The sequence below is a fragment of the Chrysochloris asiatica genome, unplaced genomic scaffold, assembly GCF_000296735.1.
Source record: "Chrysochloris asiatica unplaced genomic scaffold, ChrAsi1.0 scaffold00039, whole genome shotgun sequence".
NCBI classification, from domain to species: domain Eukaryota; kingdom Metazoa; phylum Chordata; class Mammalia; order Afrosoricida; family Chrysochloridae; genus Chrysochloris; species Chrysochloris asiatica.
Window position 1 is genome coordinate 21,415,211 of NW_006408557.1, and position 20,918 is coordinate 21,436,128.

The 20,918-nt window shown below is 50.9% G+C and overlaps 1 protein-coding gene across 1 annotated transcript; it reads right to left on the reverse strand.

The window, feature by feature from the left end:
- Window positions 1–1,699: 1,699 nt before the first annotated feature.
- SCRT2 (scratch family zinc finger 2) lies at window positions 1,700–14,119 on the reverse strand. Its single transcript, XM_006860727.1, has 2 exons — window positions 13,987–14,119; window positions 1,700–2,490 (listed from the first exon to the last, which is right to left on the reverse strand). Exons 1-2 carry the CDS (start codon window positions 14,117–14,119, stop codon window positions 1,700–1,702), a joined length of 924 nt encoding a protein of 307 aa, XP_006860789.1.
- Between the last annotated feature and the right edge of the window lie 6,799 nt (window positions 14,120–20,918).

Genomic DNA, 20,918 nt, shown 5'->3' on the forward strand with positions numbered 1-20,918 from the left:
AAGCCCTGGACAAGTATCCCTGCTTCAGGGCCACTCCGCTTCCACCCTCCATAGTGGCGGGATCAGGGGAGGAGGGTCGGAGAGTCCAGGACTCCTGTTCCCCAGCTGGGCGCAGAGCGCTGGGTCAGAGGCATGTGCTTAAAGCAGAGGGGATCAGGGCCCGTGCGCGCGCGCGCGCGCGCGCGCGGAGGTGTGTGCTTCGATCCTCGCCCGGGCATGCAGAAAGCGCGGCGGGGGAGGTAGTGGCGACCAAAGGGAGGGCGGCTGGCAGCCCCGGCCCCTCTGCCCGGGATTGTTGCATAGACGTGGCCGGGAGGGAGCGCTCCTCCCGGGGAGCGGGCCGGAGGCCCCAGAGGGGCCCGGGGCTCAGTCGGTCCCTGGAACCTGGGGTCCCTCAAAAAGAGGAATATATAGGAAACATCCGAGAGGCTCCTCTCTCTGGGTTTCCTGGGGTGAGGGTGGTAGGCTTAGGAGGGTAGGGACCTGCCCTGTTTCTGGACCTCCTGACTCCTCCACCACCACACCCGCCCTCCCCATCCCCATCCCCATCCCCAGCTGAGTGTCAGCAGGTGGCTTCTCCTATTCTCGTGTCCACCCTGCCAAAGCGGGTTCAGGCTTTCCCTCACTCCCCGAGTGGAGGATGGAGTGGGGCTACAGCCCTCTATGGCCTTTGCTATCCGTCTTCATGCCTAGCTCCCTGGCCTCCCAGTCCAGCTGGAGAAGCCAGACCATCCCTGTGTGAGGCAAGAGAGAAATAAAATAATAAATAAATAGATAAATAAATAAATACACAAATAAATAACTGGAGGGACCCAGCCAGACGGGAGGGGGCATTTGTGAGGTGCTCCAAACCTCCCCCTAAGAAATGAAGAGGGCTACCTGTCGTCCTGGGGGTGGAGTGGAAAGTGCTCAGAGAATCTGGGTGGGGGGTAGGGCAGCTCGAGGCTGGAAACCCAGGGGAGGGGCTACCTTAGGGCCCTGGGCCCTGAAATGTCCTCTAGTCAATTTAAAGGGATGGATGAAGGCTCCTGGAGGTCACAGGAGGTCGGAGGGGGTGGGAGTGGGAGTGGGCGAGGAGAGTTCGTGAATCTAAGAGAGTGGGAAGTGCTTGTGTGTAAGAGAGGGGAGGGGGCGGTGAACTGCTGGACCTAAGGTCCGGGTATGGAGGGAAATCTGGGACAGTTTGGGGAAATCCAAGAGTGGTGCAGACTTGACCCCCACATGGACATACGTGGGAAGACTCAGCTGAGAGGTTGGATTGTGGCCTGGGAGGTGGGTCTGGACCTTAGGTTGGGGGCTGCATGAGACGAATGGTTAGAGAGACTCAGCTGAGGCGAGGAAAAGTCTGAAAGTTCTAAGGGACAGGTGCAGGGTCTGGGAGGAGAAAAAATGGGTCTGGGAGCCCCAGAGAAATGTGGACCTGGTGCCTGAGTTGGGAGCCCTGAGGGCACAGACAGAGGGTCAAAGTCCGAATCAGGGTGGCCTTCAAAGGACGTTGTGGGTCTCTGTAAGCTGGGGAGGCAGTGAGGGAGGTAAATGATGGGTTTGGGGGCTGGAGAGAAAAGTTCCGGGCTAGATAGGGGTCCCCACAGGAGCGTGGGCAGAGACACGCAGCTTGGGGCTGGAGAGGGCGCTTCGGGTAAGGGCCCCCTGGGGCGCCTGGCGAGCGAGTTCCGGGCGCGGGGGCAGAGCGCGAGGCTCAGCTGGCAGGCCCGGTGGAGGAGGGCGGGGGCGGCTCGGCCCCTTTGACACATGCGGCCTCGCAGTGCTTGTGGAGGTAGGACTTGAGCGCGAAGCTCTTGTCGCACTGGCGGCAGCGGTAGTGCTTGAAGGCCGAGTGCGTCTGCATGTGCGCGCGCAGATTGGAGCGGTCGGCGAAGGCCTTGCCGCAGTGCGCGCACCCGAAGGGCTTCTCTCCGGTGTGCGAGCGCATGTGGCCCTGCAGCAACCAGGGCCGCGAGAAGGCCTTGCCGCACACACCGCACTTGTGGCGCAGATTGTGCGTGAGCACGTGCATGGCCAGCGCAGGCATAGACACATACGCCTTGCCGCACGTCGGGCACTTGCGCGCCAGCTGGCTGTCCAGGCTGCGGTGCGTCTGCTTGTGGCGGCTCAGGTTCGACGACGTGGCGTACGTCTTGCCGCACTCGGCACACGCATGCCGGTGCCCGCTGCCCGTCGGCGCCCCAGCGCGCCCCGAGCGGCCCCCGGCGTTGCCGGCGTCTCCCGCCCCCGCAGTGTCCCCAGTGGCCCCGCTCCTTCGCCGCCGTGAGCGACCGTCAGAGATGAAGAAGGCGTCCATGGAGTAGCTGTCGGTTACGGCTGCCTCTCCACGGAAGTAGCGTGCGGAGAGGCTTGACTGCGGGCTCTCGGGGTCGCTGTACTCCTCTGGCGCCGCCGGCGGGTACGCGGGCTCGGCCGGCGCCAGCTCCAGACCTGGCTTCTGGTCTGCATTGTAGCTGCTCGGGGGCAGGCAGTGTGGGGAGTAACCTGGGGAAGCAAGAAACCGGGTGGGGGGTGGTTAGGTACCAAGGAGGGCTGCCACCTTAGGACAGTTCCTCCCCGTGGCCGCTTTTGGTAAATAATAGCTGATGGAAAGCATTGGCCGCCGATACGCAGCCTAGCTCTTGGTGTCAGGCTTCCTTTCAGAGGATTTGACCATGGTTGTTAAGTGCTGTGGAGTCGGTTCCCATTCACAGCAACGCTGTTTGGGTTTCCGAGGAGCGACTGCTAGGTGGAGACAAATCTAGTACCCTTGACCTCAGGAAGTTCCTGAGGCGTCCCCTGGGAGCGCCCCCATCCACCAATCACAGCCTGGAGGGTGGAGGGAAAGGCGAATTCTCCGTGGGGGACTCCGGAAGGAGCTGGGAACAAAGCCTGAGAGCAAGTAGAAGGAAGTTCCCTTTATTGAGTACCCACCACATAGCAACTTAACTTTTGCTGCTAAGTGCCTTCGAGTTGGTTCCAACTCAGCAACCCTGTATAGGGTTTCCGAGGAGCGCCTGTTGAGTTTGAACCGCCGACCTTTCGGTTCAAACCGATTTTTCGGTCTAGTGCTTATCTTACGGCGCCACAACAGGACTACAACCCCCCCACCCCGCTTTTTTTTCCCCCAGTTCATGCATGCACAGTTTTATTCCAGACCAAATTTTAACACATCTCTGGGATCAGTGAACAATTTCTCTCAGTAATACACTAGTCTTAGTTTTGTTAGGGTGCCTTCAAAATGAGAATACTTTAATACTTTTTTGTGCCATGGAACAAAATGATTTTGAGGGCAGGGCAAATAATTAGATTTTTAACAAAATTCAAGTGGACATCTTCCCACATATTAGAATCTTTGCAACTAAGTTTTCAGAGGAATAAAGCATTTTAAAGAAGACTGGGAAGACCTCAAACATGTGTCAAGAGAGAAAGACTAATGAAGGAACCATGAATGAAGCTCAGAAACTGGTAGAAGACCACAGAATTACCATCGATGTGATAGCTAATGAAGTTGGGATCGCACATCTTCAACTTTAAGCGAACACCCTAACTTCCCAAACCCTTTTTAACCTCCTTTTAAATCCCAGCAATTCTGGAGGTGAGACAGACTGGGTTATAATTGGTTTACTCAACACTCCTTTACCATGAACTTCCACTGAGCCAAGTCAGCGCTGGGCACACAGATATAGCCCAAGGTGGGGGAGGCAGACAATTAACTAATCTTTAGTGAAGTCACTTTTTTCAAGCAAGTAAAAGCATAATTATAATACCATTTATACAGCAATTATGGTGTACTGCTCCCTCTTTCTTAGTTTCCTTATATATAAAATGGTGATTATTATCCAAGTTAAAGTGTAAGACACTGAGGCAGTCAGTGTGTGGCACATAGTAAGCGCTTAATACATATTTATTGTCATTACCTCTGTTTGTCTGTCTATCTTCTCAAGGATGCTGCTGGGGTCCAGTTACAAGCTCCATTTTATAGAAGAGGAAACAGGTTCAGAGAAGATGTTGTTGTCAAGTGCCGTTGAGTCGGTTCCGACTCATAACGACTCTATATAGGGTTTCCAAGGAAGGGCTGGTGAGTTTGAATGGTGGACCTTGTGGTTCAAACCGACCTTGTCGGCCCAGTGCATTATTCTCCAGTGCCACACCAGGAAAGGACTTAAAAGGCAGAATGTCTTGAGGCAAAAGGGAACACGGACTTTGGTGTCACATTGCTAAGGTTTGAATCCTGGCTCCACCACTTACTAGTTGTAGGAGCTTAAACTGATTACTTTGATTTCTCTACACCTCAGTTTTCCTATCTGTAAAGTGGGGACAATAATGCTAAGACCTCACAGGCTCAGGCCTACATAGACTGTCCTCCAACCCTGAAGGCCAGGTGACCCTTATTTGTCCCTCTGTCCCTTCAGTTGTCCCCTCAGAAGCGAGTGGAAATTGTAGGGTTGAGTGACTCAGTAGAGAGGTGCTCTGTGGACAGAAACAGCCCCGCAGTGGTGGTGGGAGGTATATAGGGAGGAGTGTCCAACCTCTCAGCCCTTCATCTTTCCCCTTCTAACCCCTTCTGGCTTGGAGGATTCCTCTACCTCCCACCCTGGGACCCAGGCCTAGTACTTGGGTCCCCATGGTTCAGGGAATGCATTTCAGACTAAGTTAAATATGTGTTGGGTCCTCCCAGGCCCCCCTTGTATAATTCCTCACATTGTAATTAATGATGATAATGAGAATAACCATTCGTATTTATTGACACTCACTAGGTTCCAGGCACGGTGCTAAATGTTTTGTCCTCATTTTGTGATGACAAAACTATGCTTCTTAGATCTATTTTACACGTAAGGAAAGTGAAGCACAGAGTGGTGGTGGGATTGGAACACACAGTACTTCTTCCTTCCTTTTCCCTGGGGAAGGGGTTGTGGCTGGGTTGTTCCCCTCCTATCCCCAGCTTCCAGCACTGTGCCTGGCGGTTAGTGGATGTTTCAGTATTTGTGTAATGAGTGATCAGAATTTGCAGGTCAGCCTTGCTCCCCTGCCTAGAAGGGTGTGACACAGGCCATGTCATCTAACCGAGCTCCTGAATGGGGATGAGGGATTTGACTCCCTGACTTAGATTCTAGCTGGTGATATTGCGCAAAAGGTACAACTTCCGCCTTCTCGAGCCCTTTGTCTGGAATGGGGAGAGTATGGGATCCAGTTGTAGGGTCAGTATGTGACCAGTGTTGTGCATGCTCTCTTATTCGAGAAAGATGTGTACTGGTGAAGAGCACAGTTCTGGTGTTACCATTCCCAACTGGATGCATACAGTCTATTTGCCTGGCTGTAAAATGGGGATTAGAAAAGCATCTAACTCATATAGTTGTAGTGAGTCTGTGAGTCAGCAAACACCAGGTGAGCATGTACGAACTATTCCTAGAGCACCTCGGGGCCAGGCACTGCTTTAAGTCACCCTCACAACTCTAAGGTTGGTACCATTTTGAAGATGGGAAAAGCAAAGCACAAGGAAATTATGTAACATGCTCAAGCTGTAGGTCACACAGCTAGTAAGTCAGAGGCAGGCTTTCAATCCAATGCCTGGCACGCTATAAACTCAAACATGTTGGCAGTTAATATTCTTTATACTCATAGCAAGTTCTCCTGATGGGTTCCCATGTTTCTGCTTTCCTGGAGTTCTCCCCAACACCTCTTACTGTTCCCTGGGACTCTTGTTTCCTCACCTTGCTCTGCTGTAGAGTCAATTCCAACCTATAGCGACTCAGTATAGGGTTTCCCTATACTGGAAAGCTGTAACTCTTTATGGGGGCAGAAAGCTGTATCTGTCTCCCACAGAGCGACTGGCAGATTCAAACTGCTGACCTTGCAGTTAGCAGCCCAATGCATAAACCACTAGGCTACCAGGGTTCCTTTTCTCACCCAGGGTGTGCCATTTCCACGTTGTGTCCTGATGAGAAAACCCCTGGTGCCTTGTAGGAAGACGCTTAATTGAACCAGGCAGTCTTCATTCAAACTGGGCCCATGGCGCCCTCTGGTGGCAGTCTACCCCATTGTGCTCCTGTGGCCTGTGGGGATCTTTGTTCAGAAATACAGATGCTTCCAACAAAAGTTACTCATTCACCATAAGGCAGATGTGGCATCACCTTCTGGACCAGACCCGATGCCCAGTGGTAGTGGAGTTTAACTTGGTTTGGTCATGTTAGGAGGTTGTTGTTGTTATGTGCCGTCTTGTTAGGAGGAGGTGGTTCTAACTTGCTTTGTAACCTTGGGCAGGTTGCTTAATCTCTCTAAGCTTTGTCTGTACAGGAAGAAGGTTGGTTGAGGTACTGAAAAGACCTTTTGTGGATGAATAGGTTTAAGAATTGATGCATTTGAGTTATGGTGTTGGAGACTATTGAAATACCATGGATTGCCAAAAAGAACAAACAGATCTGGGTGGGAAGACGGCCAAACTTCATCTCTCATACTTCAGACATATTGTCAGGAGGGATCAGTTGCTGGTGAAGGATACCATGTTTGGTAAGGTGGAGGATCAGAGAAAAAGAGGAAGATCCCCAAAGAAATTAATTGGCAAAGTGGCAGCATCAGTGGGCTCAAGTGTGGCAACAGTAGTGAGATTGGCCCAGGATCGGGCAGTGTTTCATTCTGTTGTGCATAGGGTCGCTGTGAGTCGGTACTGACTCGATGGTACCTAACAACAACATCTACAAGGTTCATTCACAATGTTGTTTATCCTCACTCTCTCTCAATCCTCTCCCTCAACACCACCCCATTCTCCCTGGACACGTGGACATCTCTCTAGCTGTGTGACCATGGGTGCTACTTAACCTCTTTGTGCTGTGTCTTATAAGGGAGCTTATATTAGGGTTGGATGAATTGATACATATAAAGTGCTTAGCCCAGTGCCTGGCCCACAGTAACCCCTTCAGCTGTTAGTAGTTTACACTTCCTGGTGAATACACAGATACACAGATGAGCATCTGAGGCTATAGTGTGTGATCTTGGACAAGTCACCTCACCCTTCTGGGTCTCAATGCTGGAGAACCCTTTGTGTTAGTTGGCCCCTGACTCATTGACACCCCATGTGATACAGAGTAGAAGTGCTCCATAGGGTTTCCTTGGCTGTAATGTGTATGGAACCACACTGCCATATATTTCTTTCACAGAGCTGCCGGTGGGTCGGAACCAACAACCGTTTGGTTGGCAGCTAATCACAAACTGTTTGCACCACCCAGGAGAACCCTCTAAAAACAAAAAATATAAACAAAATCAAAAGCCATCATTATTGAATCGATTTGGATTCACGGTGACCCCATAGAAAGAGTAGAACTGCCCCCAGAGAGTTCTAAGGCAGATTGCTACATCTTTCTCCTGCAGAACAGCTGGTAGGTGTGAACTGCCAGTCTTTTGGTTAACAGCTGAGCACTTAACTACTGTACTAGCAGGACTCCTTTGAGAACCCTTTAAGGTACTATAAAGTGTGCTTTCACCCCATGCATGAAATCCAGGTGGCTTCTGGGCACCTTTCTATGGCCCACAGTTGACTGTAGAAGGCTGAGCTTCCTGTCCCCCAGCTGATACCATGAGTTAGGACTTTTTGTTTGGATCCCAGTAGACCAGAGGTGGGCAGGGCCCCAGATGCAGAAGACCTGGCTTCCATACCGGCCCTCAGCCTCATCCCTAACTGTGTGACTCTGGTCAAGTCATTCAGTCTCTTGACCCAAATCACTTCATCTGAAACACTTTGGAGAGGTGATGATCTTGTGTACATGTTACTTGAGAATGATATTTTAGAAGGTCCGGAATGCAGAGGGCAAGAATCCTGGACTTAAAGGAGAAGGGATTTTATGGGAACTGAGGTCCTGAACCCTTTGCAGACCTTGTGTCATCCAACTGTAAAGACCTCCCCCTGGGGGATAAGGGTTGGGAAGAATCTCTGACAGGTGATACTAGTGATAATAGAAATAATACTTCCAAAGAACACTGTGTATCAGTCACTGCACTAAGCCCAGAGGCCCAAAGTAGGGAGAGAATGTGCTCAAAGTCACTCAAGGATTCGGACTTGAAATGCTCCAAAGCCAGTGCTCTTTCTGAAGCATGAGAGTGGGCTTAGAGCTTGGTGGGGGAGGGAGATTTCCACTTGGGGTTGGAGTGGGATGGGCTTCCTCAAGTAACACCTCCTAGTTGGCCTATATCTTATACGATGGTGAGGTGTTAGGGGTGGGAAGAGGCTGATGTTCTAGAAATGTTCCAGCCCCTTATAAATGTTTATAAATAATAATTAATAAGAGTAATGGCTAATGTTGATGGAACAGAGCACCCTACTAAGTGCTTTAGGTACATTAGCCCATGCTCAGCAGGGTCATTTCCTCTAGGACCTTAATTTTGTAGAATCTGGGTCCCAGAGAGGGGCCTTGGCTTACCTCATGTCACAGAGCAAGTTCACGTCAGAACTAAGCTAGCGTCCTGCCTCCCTGTGCACCGCCCACCCCCACCCCAAGTCTCTTTCAGACTCCCAGGGTCTCATACTTCCTTCTGACCACAGGGAATTCCTGACCACAATCCCACATCCCTTTTCTGAGATGGGAGAGGGCCTGGTGGGGGGCTAGCTCCCCAGGCAGCCTAGTTTCTCGAGGAGCCTGGGCCTGCTGGGTGGTGGGGGCTGTAGGGGCTGCTGCATGGGTATATTTAGAGCTGTTTCTTGCTGTGCCAGGGCCCCGGGCCTCGAGAATCAGCTCCAGCCAGCTGAGCAGAAAGCCAGGTCTGTCAGCAGCAAAGCAGGATAAAAATAGTTTCTCCTGTCTCCTCACAGAGCTGGGCAAAGGGGCTGGGTACCTCCCCCTCCCCTTAGTATAGCATCTTTGTTAGCAGTTCCCTGGGCACTGGACCAGAAATGACACCCACCTCCTCCAAGGGCCTGGCAGCTGGTACACCTGCCCTCTGGGGAGACAGGGGTGGGGGTGGGGAATGGTCCTTGAGTCCAGATGAGCAAGGGCAGAATGAAGACTGACTCAGTATGACCAAGACTATAGGCAGGAGATTGATGCCCACTAACACAGACCCAGGGAGCTTCTGGAGGATTCTAGGGCCCCTCCCCACCATTCCCACCTCCTGGAATTCCTCATATTATGATTCTTTCTGAATCTGACCCAATTCCCATCATCCTAAGGGAGACCCACAGCTTTGCAGAAATCGATAAGAAAGATTTTTTTCAAGGAGTTGTGGAGATGGGAGTGGGTGGATTGAAGGTCTTGAAGTGACCAGCACTGGTTGGTGGAGCAACCTCCTGCTCCCTTGGGGTATCTTAGGTTGGCCTTATGTGGCTCTCCTTCTGGACATAAGGTATGCTGTACCACACTCTGCTTTATGACTGACATTTTCTCTGCCCCAGAGGTGTGCAAACGGAAGGCTCATTCTAAACCCCTCACTCCCCAAAGACGGTGGTAGATGCTTCACTCCAGGAAAGGAGGCTTATTTCTCTCAACAGTCTCTTGCTACTTCCCCAGCCCCTCAGGAATCTCCAGATTAGGGAGCCCTTGGAACATGTGGATGAAGCAGTCACCAGGGAGGTATTGTAGGGGTCACCATTTATGACCTCTATACACTGGAGCTAGTCCTCCTTGCCCTCCCTGGCCTTAGTCCACACTGAGTGTGTGTTGGAGGTGGGGTGACCTAAAAGTCTCTGGGATGTATAAATTGCTGCACTGACCTAAGGGACTTGGTGTACTCTCCAGCCTGCCCTCGGGGAACACAAACAGGCTTTTCAAAGCATGGAAGCCCCACTTGGGTCATTTATGTTCCCCTTGTAATTCCAGGCCTTGGGGGAACAATGGTCCCCCAGATTCTCTACCCCACAATAGCCCCATTACTCCACACTCCTACTAATTAAGCCCCATTAATTCTCAGGAAGATCAGATTTCAGGATTTCTCAGAAGGTCAAAACTGAAAGCTCAACTGCTCACTTTTAAGAGAGAAACTGGGGTTGGGGTAGGAGAAGACTAGTCTAAGGCCACACATCAAACTAAGGGTAGGCCTAAGGCTTGAACTCAGCCAGCCTTGAGAGTGGATTTGGACATGACCTTGAACTAGAAATTAGATGCTGGATCTAGAATGTTGACCTAGACCCTGAAACTTTACCTACTCCTGGACATTAAAACTTGAACATGGATTTGTCCTGAACTTATAACCTTGGACATTGACCTTGAACCTAAATTAGGTACTTGGTCTTAGACCTGACATTGATCGTGGATGTTGGACTTGGACCTCAACCTGGATCTAGACTTAAACCTGTAAGTCTTATACGTCTTTAGTATACACCTTGGCCCTATACCAAGATGATGATGCCAGGTGAGGTGGTGGTTATACAAGACTCAGATGGACCTTCTGTGTGTCTTTGGACACCTCTTTAGTCTGTTCTGGGATCCCTTTGCTAAGGGACTGGGGCAGCCCCTTCAAATCCCTTCTCCCCAGATGGACTTTCTGAGGTGTGGGGTAGACGTGCAGCAGCTGGGACGTTCAACTGTGCTTTCAGGCCTGGAGCGACTGCCTGGCGCCATCAGAAGGAGTGAAAGGAGGAGGCGCTGGTATAATGTGGTCAACTAGATAAGTCCATGGATAGATGCAGGAGAGCTTTCTCAGCCTACTGGGGGAGGCTTAATGTAGCCATGGAGGGCAGACAACTACGTTATTGGATTGGCACTGATGCTTTACGAACATGTCAGATACACTCTGAGGGACATGGGGGCAGGCCAGGGTGGGGGGTGCAGAAGAAGAGGGTCCTGGCTGGAGCTGAGAGCTAGGGGAGAGCACTGCAGGGACAGCGAAGCCCTCCTCAGCTGGGGCCCACGGAGACCACGGACATGCAGCTGGACGAGCAGCACTCTGTGGGGCAACAGTCCCCAGTATCCCCTGGTGGGGACTTGGTTTGTGAGGGGCAGGCTTAGTGGATGTGGAGGATGAAGTACTGAGAGGGTCTGGAAGGACATGAGCCTGGTATCTCAGATAGACTGGCTCTATGCTCAGAATCTCCCCCAGAACATGAAAGTAAGGGACGCTTCAGGGAGGCAGGAACCAGCTGAGGAGCAAAGGAGCAGGAGGGAGAAAAGCATTTTCTTGGAAGGGCTGATGAAATGAGATGTGGTCCCTCTTTTCAGGGAACTCTGCAGCAAGACCTAAAGATGTCCTTATTTAGGTGTTTCCCCTTACGTATTTAGTGGGTTTGTGGCTTTAGGGGCATCTGGAGCCTAAACACACCAGCTACACCCCCTGCTCAGCCCTGTGGAGGCTGAGAGAGAAGGGGATAGGGGAGGAAGGGGGCAAAGAAGAGCAGAGGTGTGGTTGTTTTTGTGTTGTGTGTCCTTCAGTGATTCTCCAGCACTCCCAGGCATTCCCTGAGCTGGGACATACCTCTTTAATTTGGGGTTCTGCATTGATGGCACTTAGCAACAATACCATCTAAGAACCTGAGGTTTCCCTGAACCTTATATTCACAGGCCATCCTGCCTCTGAGCTCTTCCCCCCTCCCATTCTCTTCCCACCAATGTCATCCTGAGCCTTCAGCCATAGCTGCAGGAATGGCTTGTAAGAAGATCTTTCTAATAACTGGAACTATCTCCAGCCCCATGCCCTCCCCCTCCTTCCCTGCCTGCCTTTTTCTCCCTTACTCCTCCCCACCCTCTCTCTCCCCCTCCCCCCTTTCTCCTTGTTTACCCAGCACACTTACTCACGCTGGGAGAGAAAAAACGTCGGCTCAGCAATTTTTCACACTTCCCTCAAACGCTCAGCAAGGTTATTTCCGGCAGAGTGGAGACAACAAGCCACCAGGAGCTGGCTGGTTCTCTGAAGAACTCAGGTACCCCATCCCACCCCTAGAGTTGGGGGCGCCTTCACAACCCAGTGTGGCCACACCCCAGGGTTGGAAGAGGCTCCGGAGAATAGGACCGGGCGGGCAAGCTCTGAGTTCCTGAAGGATTATTCCAGGCTGCCAGACCAGGTACCTGTCCTTGTCATAGGTCAGTCTGCAGAGACTGAAGTCCAGAAAAACACTGGGTCCCAGTAGCTCTGCTTCCCTCAGAAACCCTGACAATGGCTTCCTAGTATCCTATTAGACCCTGGTCCAGGCATCTCCAATGTCTCCCACTCCACACTTGACCTTCACAGAAACTGAGCTTATCAGATTTGACTTGGTTCATGCCATCTTAACTCCTTTAACTGCTGGGGAGGCTGGAGATCAGAGAAGACAAGGCACCTGCCCAAGTCTCTGAGGTCCAGACCAGGTATCTGGACAGCCTCAGCATTCTCTGGAGGCCAGGGAGTTGGTCTGAAGGTCTTTGGGGAAGTACCAAAGACGGGTGGGTTTAGGGGTCAAACTTGGTAGAATCTCTACAGGAACACCTCTGCTGAGGGCTTTGCCATGACCCACTTCCCACCACTTGCTTAGTACTCCTTGCAAAGCTTTTTTGAACTGAATTCAAGGCAAGACACTCTCCTGCCTCCCTCCTGAGGGACAACCTACAGAAAAGATCTCCGGGGCTTCTCTGGTTTTCCTTAGCTGGCCTGGGGACAGGATCAAGGGGACTCAGTGGGTGGGAACCCAGAGCTTTTTGTCAGTCCCCCAAGAGGTTCCACATCCCAATTTTACAGGTATTTTCACCCAGCTCCCAGCACACACATTCCCCAGTCCTGGCATGGCCCCAGAGCCACCCTCGGTCCTGTCAGTACTCAGCCAGCCCAGCTTTATCTGTGGCTTCTATCAGTGACCCCACGAGGCTCTAGAAAAGAGGAAGCAGAGTGGGTGACATGTGGACAGAGGAAAGGGGTGTTCTGCTTTGGATCTGTGAGAGGCCAAGGGCCGAGGGACTACTGCTGATCACACTCCAACTTCTTTGACCTTGATGAGGTCAAAGAGCCCCCTGTCCAGCACCCTCTCACTACCTGACTTGGCTGAGTAACGGAATGTGGGTGAAGTGCTTGGAAATCCTTGAGGTGGAAGCCCCCAGCCTCTGTGTCTCCTGCCTTTGCCTTCTCAGCTCTCCCCTCATCTTCAGCCCTTTATTCTCCCCCTTTTTCCTCTTTCTCTCACACACAGACACCAAAGCGGATGCCAGATTTCTCACTGCCAAAGGGACGGCTCCTCCCCAGACACCTGCCTTGGTGGGAGACCATCAGAGCAGAAACCTTTTGTAATGTCCTCCATCGGGGAGAGGACCAAAGTAGTTTCATTTCCGCACCCCCAGAGATTACTCCCTTTGGGGCCTGAATGACCTCTCTTGTCCCCCAAACCCTTGTTCCTGCAGGAACTTGTTCTGAGAAGAGATGAAGTGTGTATGTTTGTGTATATATGGGCGGGGGGTGCTTAGAAGGAGTAGTGGGGGTAGTTCTGGATGGGGCTTGAAGAGGGAATACAGCCCAAAGACCAGGAGCCACTTTGGGGGAACCCCTTACAGAAATGTCCTCTTTTTCTCAGCCTCAGGACAGGCTCAGCCTTTGGCGGGCATGTGGCTGAGGGTAACAAAAGAGTTGCTGGGTGAGGGGGCCTGAAATCATTTGTCTGGCATCAACAGGGAAAGCAGATTTGAAGGGACTAAGGCCACCCCCAGATATCTACAGAGAACCAGCTCATCTTGACAGGGTTTCGGTAGTCTGGGCGGACTTACCTTCCCTGCCCCAAGCGCATTCAGGCAGTCTGTACCCTCCCTCCACCAAGGAGAAGGGATCCCCGGATTGCTTTGTACATTAGCCCTTTATGGACACCCCAAGTTCTCTGTTCTCTCACCTCCTTCTCAACCCAACTTTCAAAGTATGGCTGGGTGGCCTGTGGCTACGAGATATGACTTTCCCTTTGTAGGGACCTAGCCCCTGCCCCTCCCGCCGGCCTCCGGAACCCCGGGAGGCGCACACGGCCAGAGAAATCTCCTTCAGGGGTTCCCTGCCGCGCACGCCCCTCCTCGTGGCCCAAGTAGGGGAGGGCCCGAGCTCCTCTCCCTTGTCTCCCCACCCGGCCCCACTCACCGTTGTCCCCGGGCGGCCCTCGGGTTCCTGGCAGCACGTAGGCGGTCTCCAAGGGGTGGTAGGTGGGGGCCGGCACCCCGCTGCACTGGAAACCATCCCCTTTGATCTTCTTTACCAGGAAAGAGCGCGGCATGGTGAGACTGGCGGGGGCTTTGACGGGATACTTGCGTGGGGCCCCTGGGTGTTGGGGGGGCGGGCTTGGGCGTGGGGGGGAGGCGGCCAGCCAGGCGCGATTGGCTGGCCGCGCGGGGTTTCAGCACTGGACAGCTCCCAGCGGGCGGACTAGCGGCCGCGCGGAGCCGGCACGGGTGCTGGTGGCCTGAGCTCGGGCTCCGGCTCCTGCTCGGGCTTGGCGGCGGCGACGCGCACACAGGCGATCGCTGGAGCTGTGCTCAGCACTCTGACTGCCGGCTTTATATGGGACGCAGGCTGGAGGAGATCAGGTGGTCCCCTAGCAATGGAACTGTTCAGCGCTCTAATCCATCAAATGTCCCCCAGGACAATCGCTCCGCACACGTTCCCCTGAACCAGTGGTGGTGGGGGCAGGCGAGTCGCAGGGAGCGGCGGGCGGGCAGGAGGGGAGAAAGTGAGGGCAAGAAAGGCGCAGAGATATTGAAAGAGACAGCTGAAAAAGGAAAGGAGGGAGGGAGAAAAAGAGGAGAGGAGAGAGGGAGAAAGACAGAAAGAGATACACAGAGAAAGACACACACACTGAAAGAGGTGGAAATAATAGCAGAGAGACCAAGATAAGAACAAAAAAGATACAGGAAGAGAGAAACAGAGAGAAAAGAAAGAGATGGAGAGAAGTAGCAACACACACACACACACACTCACACACCCATGGGAGGAAAGGAGAGATGCAGAGACACAAAAAGGAAGCCCTCCCTTGCCTCCGGAATGCAAAGAAAGGGAGAGAAAAGTATAAGATCGAGGGAGAAGCCAAGGGGAGAGGAGAGAGAGGCAGAACAGACAGGGGGACACAGGGAAGAGGATGCAAAGAAAAGAGTGTGAGCTGTCCAGTGTGGCCCTTCTGCCCCCAGTCCTCTCCCTCTCCAGTTCTGAAGTGGCCAGTGTGAACAGTCAGCTTTAACTAAAGCAAGGCCCCCTTCTCCCGATTGGGCTCCTGCTGGAGCCCCCTGTTGGGTTTGGGGTTCAACTTTCTTCTTCCAGAACTGACAAGGGGGAGCAAGTCCCCCATGCCGATGCCCAGCCCCATTCAGCCAGTCCTGTTCCGGTGCCTAGCTCAGGCGGGCCCTGCAAGAGGAAGTGAAAATCGTCCAGTAATTAATTTCCCTGCTGCCGGGGGGTGGTGGTTTTGACACATCCGAGGCTGTGTCTTTCCCTGAAGCCGGGGAGCAGACAATAGAGACACGTGGACTGGGAAGGGAGAAGGGGGAAGGGAGGGGGAATGGGGCTCCCACTGGAACTCTTTGCAGGTCAGCTCCTTTGTCTCCGGGAGGATCTGAGCAGCCCCCCTTCCCCCTGCCACATCCAGCCTAAACCCTGGGGGAGCCCTCCCATATCTTGGAAGTAACAAGGAATAGGAGAACTCAGCTCCCAATACAGAGGCTGCATGGGCAAACCTATGGTGGACTGACTGTGGAGTGGCCAGTATACACAAGAGTTGGCCAGGAGATTCCCAGAATCGAACTCTCAGAATGCTATGTTCTCATTGGTCAATGGTATTTTGTTTATGGGATAAAAGTCAGAAGGAGTAGGCATGTTTCTTTGGGACTGAAATACCAACTGGGGAGACTAAGCCCCTTGGAGGTGCCTAAGATCACATAGCAATTTCCAGAGTGGTCTCTGGGCATCAAGTCAGAGGAAAGCATGGTCTTTGGGATATGGCTTAGGAATCTCAGAATAAAGTTTAGGGCCTTTATCTTGCCAAGGGCCTGCACAATCTTGGGATCACTACCCATCTTCCCAACCTCATTGCCTGACATTTCACCCTCTGGGTCTTTTTAAATCTCAGCCACAGAGGGTGGGGGCCACCACACCCCTTGATTTAGGGCCCACCCCCTGTATTCTCTACTCCAGCCACAGGAGTCTACTTCTAGGTAGGTTAGGTCTGCAGGCTTGCTTTTCTCTCTCTCAGTCGGCCAGTTTGCCACTCCCTATATTTCATCCCGGAGTCCTGGTGTGGCACTGTACCACAAGGTCAGCAGTCCAAACTCAATAGTCGCTCCTCAGAGACCCTGTAAAGGAGCTGAGCTTGGACCACTTGAGGAATAGCAAGGGGTGGAAGGAGATGAAGTCAGGTACATTGGCAGGGTTAGAACTAGAGTATACACGATAAATCTTAGATGAATGAAAGAGTGAGTGAATGAATGAATGATTATGGTGGTCACATTCAGCCTTGGAAGCGCTTCTTCTTTAGGATGGAGAAGAACTTTTCATGATTCATATAGAGGAAGTTGTTTATTGCTGTTGATAGTTGTTTATGGTGTAGCCATATTCAAGTTTGTGCTAGGGATGGGGATATCTGTCCTCTTGGAGTGCCCAGTCCAATGGGGGTAAATAAGGTAAGTGGGTACAGATAAGCTCACCCCTGAAAGCCTGAAGGCTTCATCCTTCCAATCTCCTGCACAAGATATGACAAAACTGAGCCCAGAAAAATGGAGTGATGAAAATTGAAGAGGCTTGGACTCAGTTCAGTGGGCCAATGGACCATGTGATCATTAGTCTTCATGACCCTGAGACCAGAAGAACTAGATGGTGTCCAGCTACCACTCCCAACTGCTCTGAAGGGATCATATTAGAAGGTCCTGGATACAGTGGGAGAAAATGTGGAGCAAAACTTAGAATCATAAAATAAGACTGGAGGAACCTGTGACTATGGCCTTTGGTCACCCTTGAGGTCTGGAACCAAACTCAATCTCGTTGTGTGATTTCCAGCCAAGCAGTTGATAGGTATAGAGAGGAGACAATAACACTAGTGGGGGATGCACACTATGGAATGGTCAAAAGGACAACATCCAGAAGGGTTGGGAAAGAAGTAGAATGGAAACATGAATCACAGGGAGGAAGTGGGATAACTGATATTACATGGAGGGGGATTGCAATCATTGAATATGACTTATTGAATGTAAAACTGATCTGCTCTGAAAACCTTCACTCAATTCACAATAAAAGTTTTTTTTTAAAAAACTGAGTCCAGAGAACAAGGAAGGCCCAGGGCTCTCCCTCATCAGTTCTTCCTGGACAGACTCTAGTGATAACCCACCCTGTAATTGACAGACAGAGGCCCACAGAAGGGATGTGACACGTCCAAGACCTCACAGCTCACTGGTGTCAGGTTAAGGATAAACTTCTAGGTTTCTGACCTGAGGTTGGCGGGTGGGTTTGCACCATTAGCACATAATTAAGAAAACTTCAGCCAAGAAGTTAAAGCTCAACAATGCCTTCAGGGGGAGGAGGCCTTAAGTGTGGGTAAAGTACACTTAGACAGGCATGGTTTTCTCACTTAGACATCAAGACGGTCCTTCTGTCCTGTAAGTCTCTGCTGACACTGGCTTACAGGGTTCAGAAGTCCACTTTCGGAAATTCATTTCTCCAGAGTCACATAAAATAAGGAAAGAACTTTATTGTCTAGGTTGTTTGCTGCAGCATCAGAAGCTGAAATAAAAACCCTAAGCTGGTTGGCAAAGGAGGAGGGGAGAAGGAAGAGGAGAAGGTTGTGAAGAAGACATCCACTTGATGGGATGTTTTGCAGCTATTACAAATCATCAGATGAGAGACAAGCTTATGACGTTAAGGTAAGTTAAAGACGCAGAACTCAGAAACCTCTCACAGCATCTTCACGATATCAAAATAAAAAACATGCATAAAAAAGTGAGAGGAGGGTGATGAGACAGTGGGCAGTTTCCCCCTTCTTTTTGTATTTTTCCAAAAGTTCACAAAACATTTCATTTCAACCAATATTACCACTGCCAAGTGCCTCTTTCAAAACAGAAGAAACAATAAAATTTAGTAAAACACCAGGCAGGATATTCATTCTTTTGATTTTGGAGAAGATAGCGTTACCAGTAGGAAATTTTTCCAGTGACAAGAATAATTATTATTACATCAACAGCAACATGTCCTGAGCGCATTGTGCTAAAACAAAGGACTTCCCCTTCACAGAAGCTGCCCTTGCCTAGGGCTTTAGACTGAGGGATTTGGAGTCAACAATGTTTTAAATTCAAGTCCCTGTTTTGCCATGTCTCAACTGTGTGGTTGATGCTCTGTGCCTCCGTTTCCTCATCTGTAAAATTGGGCCTGTCTCCAATGGAGTATTGCTCAGCTATAAAGAAAACTGAAGTTCTGGTACATTCCACCACATGAATGAACCTTGACAATGTTATGCCAAGTGAAATAAACCAGACACAAAAAGACAAATATTGCATGATTCCACTTACAGGAACTATCTAGAATCAGTATATCCCTGAGACAAAAATATGGGTGGTTTCTAATTGATAAACTGGACTTTATATGAATTACTTCTCAATAAAAGTTTTTAAGAGAAAATTGGGGCCTCTTTCACAGAGTTGCAGCGGCAATTAGATGACATACCTGTGAAACACTTAGAGAACAGGACTGACACACAGTTGTTGTTGTTAAGTGCCGTCGAGTCAATTCTAACCCATAGCGACCCTGTATAGGGTTTCCGAGGAGCAGCTGGTGAGCTTGAACCGCCAACCTTGCAGCTTTGTAGTCTAGCTGTCGACTGTTAATCTTTTATGTATCTTTGCTGCTCTTCTAAGCCTCACTGTGTCCTTATGGGAGAAGGACCAAATGAATATTGTTCCTGTTCTACAGATGAGAGGTGAAGTGACTGACCCGAGGTCACAAGGTCACTGTGCAGAGGAGCTGGAGAGGGTCCATGTCTGTGGGGTCCACTATCTTGCCTTTCCAGGAGCCCCAGGTTCGCTATGGCAGGTCCAGCTTGTGGGCATTTCAGGCTTGGCCCTCCTGGTCCTAGCTCAGTCTGTTCTGGTACATTCGAGATTTCAACCCATCAGGGTGGAGGACAGCCACAGGCTCAGAGCATGAGTCTCAATGCTGAGTGGCCTCAGCTGGCTGGCAGAACTGCTTTAAGCCTCACTCAGCTATAAAGAGGGAATAGGGCTTCACTGATTTGTAGACTCCATGGTGTGGGGGAAAGGAACATTCCTCAGGAGTCAGGAGCCCAAGACTCTGTTCTCTTCTGGGCCTCAGCTTTCTCTTCTGTCAAATGTGTATGGGGTGGGATGGTCCCTGAGCTGCTGTCCTGAGCTGGTAATGCAATACTGTATGGATTTCAAGGAGGAGAATGGCCACAAATGCATCCGCTTGGGGCGCACGCTCTCTCTGGAAGCTTGCTTAGCCTGCCCAGTTTCCACTTGTCTCCCGTGGATTCTTTTTCCAGGCTCTCCTCCAAGCCACAGGGAGGAGGGCAGGAGAAAGATGACACTGAATTTATTCCACCGCTCTCACCAACATGGCTAGTGGGGATGACTTGCCCAAGTGGGGAGTCCTCTGGAATCTGACAAATGCCGCATTGTCTCTGGTTATCACCTGGGCCTCTGGGAAGCAGAAGTGAAAATGAAGGTGGAAGTGCAAGAGATTTATTGGGGTAGCACCTGTGAAAAAAGAGGTGAGCCTTTCTTCCGGGGTGCAGGTGTGACCCCTCTGAAATGAGAGGTGGAGGAAGGGGGCTGGGTAAGAGGTGCCTCAGACGGGGTGCTGTTCTGAAAAAGTCATAGAGCGTACAAAGATGGACTGTGGCCTCCCAGGCCCTCTGGACTCAATCATTGGCCAGGGGTGTCCTGGAAGAGCGTGGCTTTAACAGATGCAAAGGTGCTGCCACTGTAGGCTGTCACTGAGAGCAGGTCCTCATACAGGGTCCCTCTGGAGAGGAGATCTGGGTGATGTCTTGTGTCTTATTCATTTAATAAGCGCTTACTTATTAATAAGAGCTGTGGGCTATTTGCCAGGCACTGACCTCTACTTGGTATAAATGTTACCTTAGTTAGTGCTCACCCTCATTTTTTGAGGCAGACAGTAATGGTGTCCCCATTTCACAGTGGAAGACACTGAGCACAGAGAGGTTAAGTAGCTGCTCCAACTAAGGTTTCATAGCCATTGAATTGTGAGCCAAGAATCCACTCTAGGCAGTCTGCCTCAGAGGTTGTGCTCTGACCCTCTCCAGCTGTGAAGGCCCTACCAGCGATGTCTGGTAACCACTAGGACTTTAGGGCCTCAACAGACTCTAAGGAGGGGCCACTGGAGTGGTGAGAGATGTATCAGGGTTGCAACCCCTCCTGAAGCCTCTTTTCTACTCCCTCAAAGCCTTCCACCTCAAGACTTTGGTATATATTGTTGCCACATATACTTTGCATATATTGTACCTGCTGTCCAGAACACTTTCCCCCCACTCCTTTACCTTGTTAATCCCTCATCCCATCACTGCCTTCCTGACCTCAGGATCTAGCCCAGGACAGGGATGATATTGCATTTTGCAAAGTCCCAGATGACAAAAATATAGCTGACTATTTATTGAGAACTTACTACATATTGGGTGCCAAGTTCAACCTTTTATGTGGATTACCTCATTTAACCATCATAACAACTTATAAAGTGGGACTGGCTATTATCCTTGATTTACAGGTGAGAGACCAAGGCCTCCTGTCACTTAAAAATGAAAGGTAAGTTGACTTTCCCAAGGAGGCTCAGCTAGGATCCAGTAGGACCAGAATTCCAGCCAGGCTGGCTTGTTGCAAATCCATGATCTTAAATTTCTCTCTGAGAAGGCCAATCTCACATAAATAGTCAGCTGTATTTCTGTTGTGCATACGGTCGCTATGAGTTAGTACTGACTTGATGGCATCTAACAACAAAAACAACTGAGAAGGCCAAAGGTACCAGTTGTGGGTAGTTAGAGGAGGGTCCTCCCAAGGCATGCTACCAGG

Bases quoted from the DNA above. Each gene is read 5' to 3' on its own strand.
- SCRT2 (XM_006860727.1), bottom strand. From the start codon at position 14,119: ATGCCGCGCTCTTTCCTGGTAAAGAAGATCAAAGGGGATGGTTTCCAG. The intron at 2,491-13,986 runs GTGAGTGGGGCC...TTGCTTCCCCAG, and splicing joins AGGGCCGCCCGGGGACAACG to GTTACTCCCCACACTGCCTG.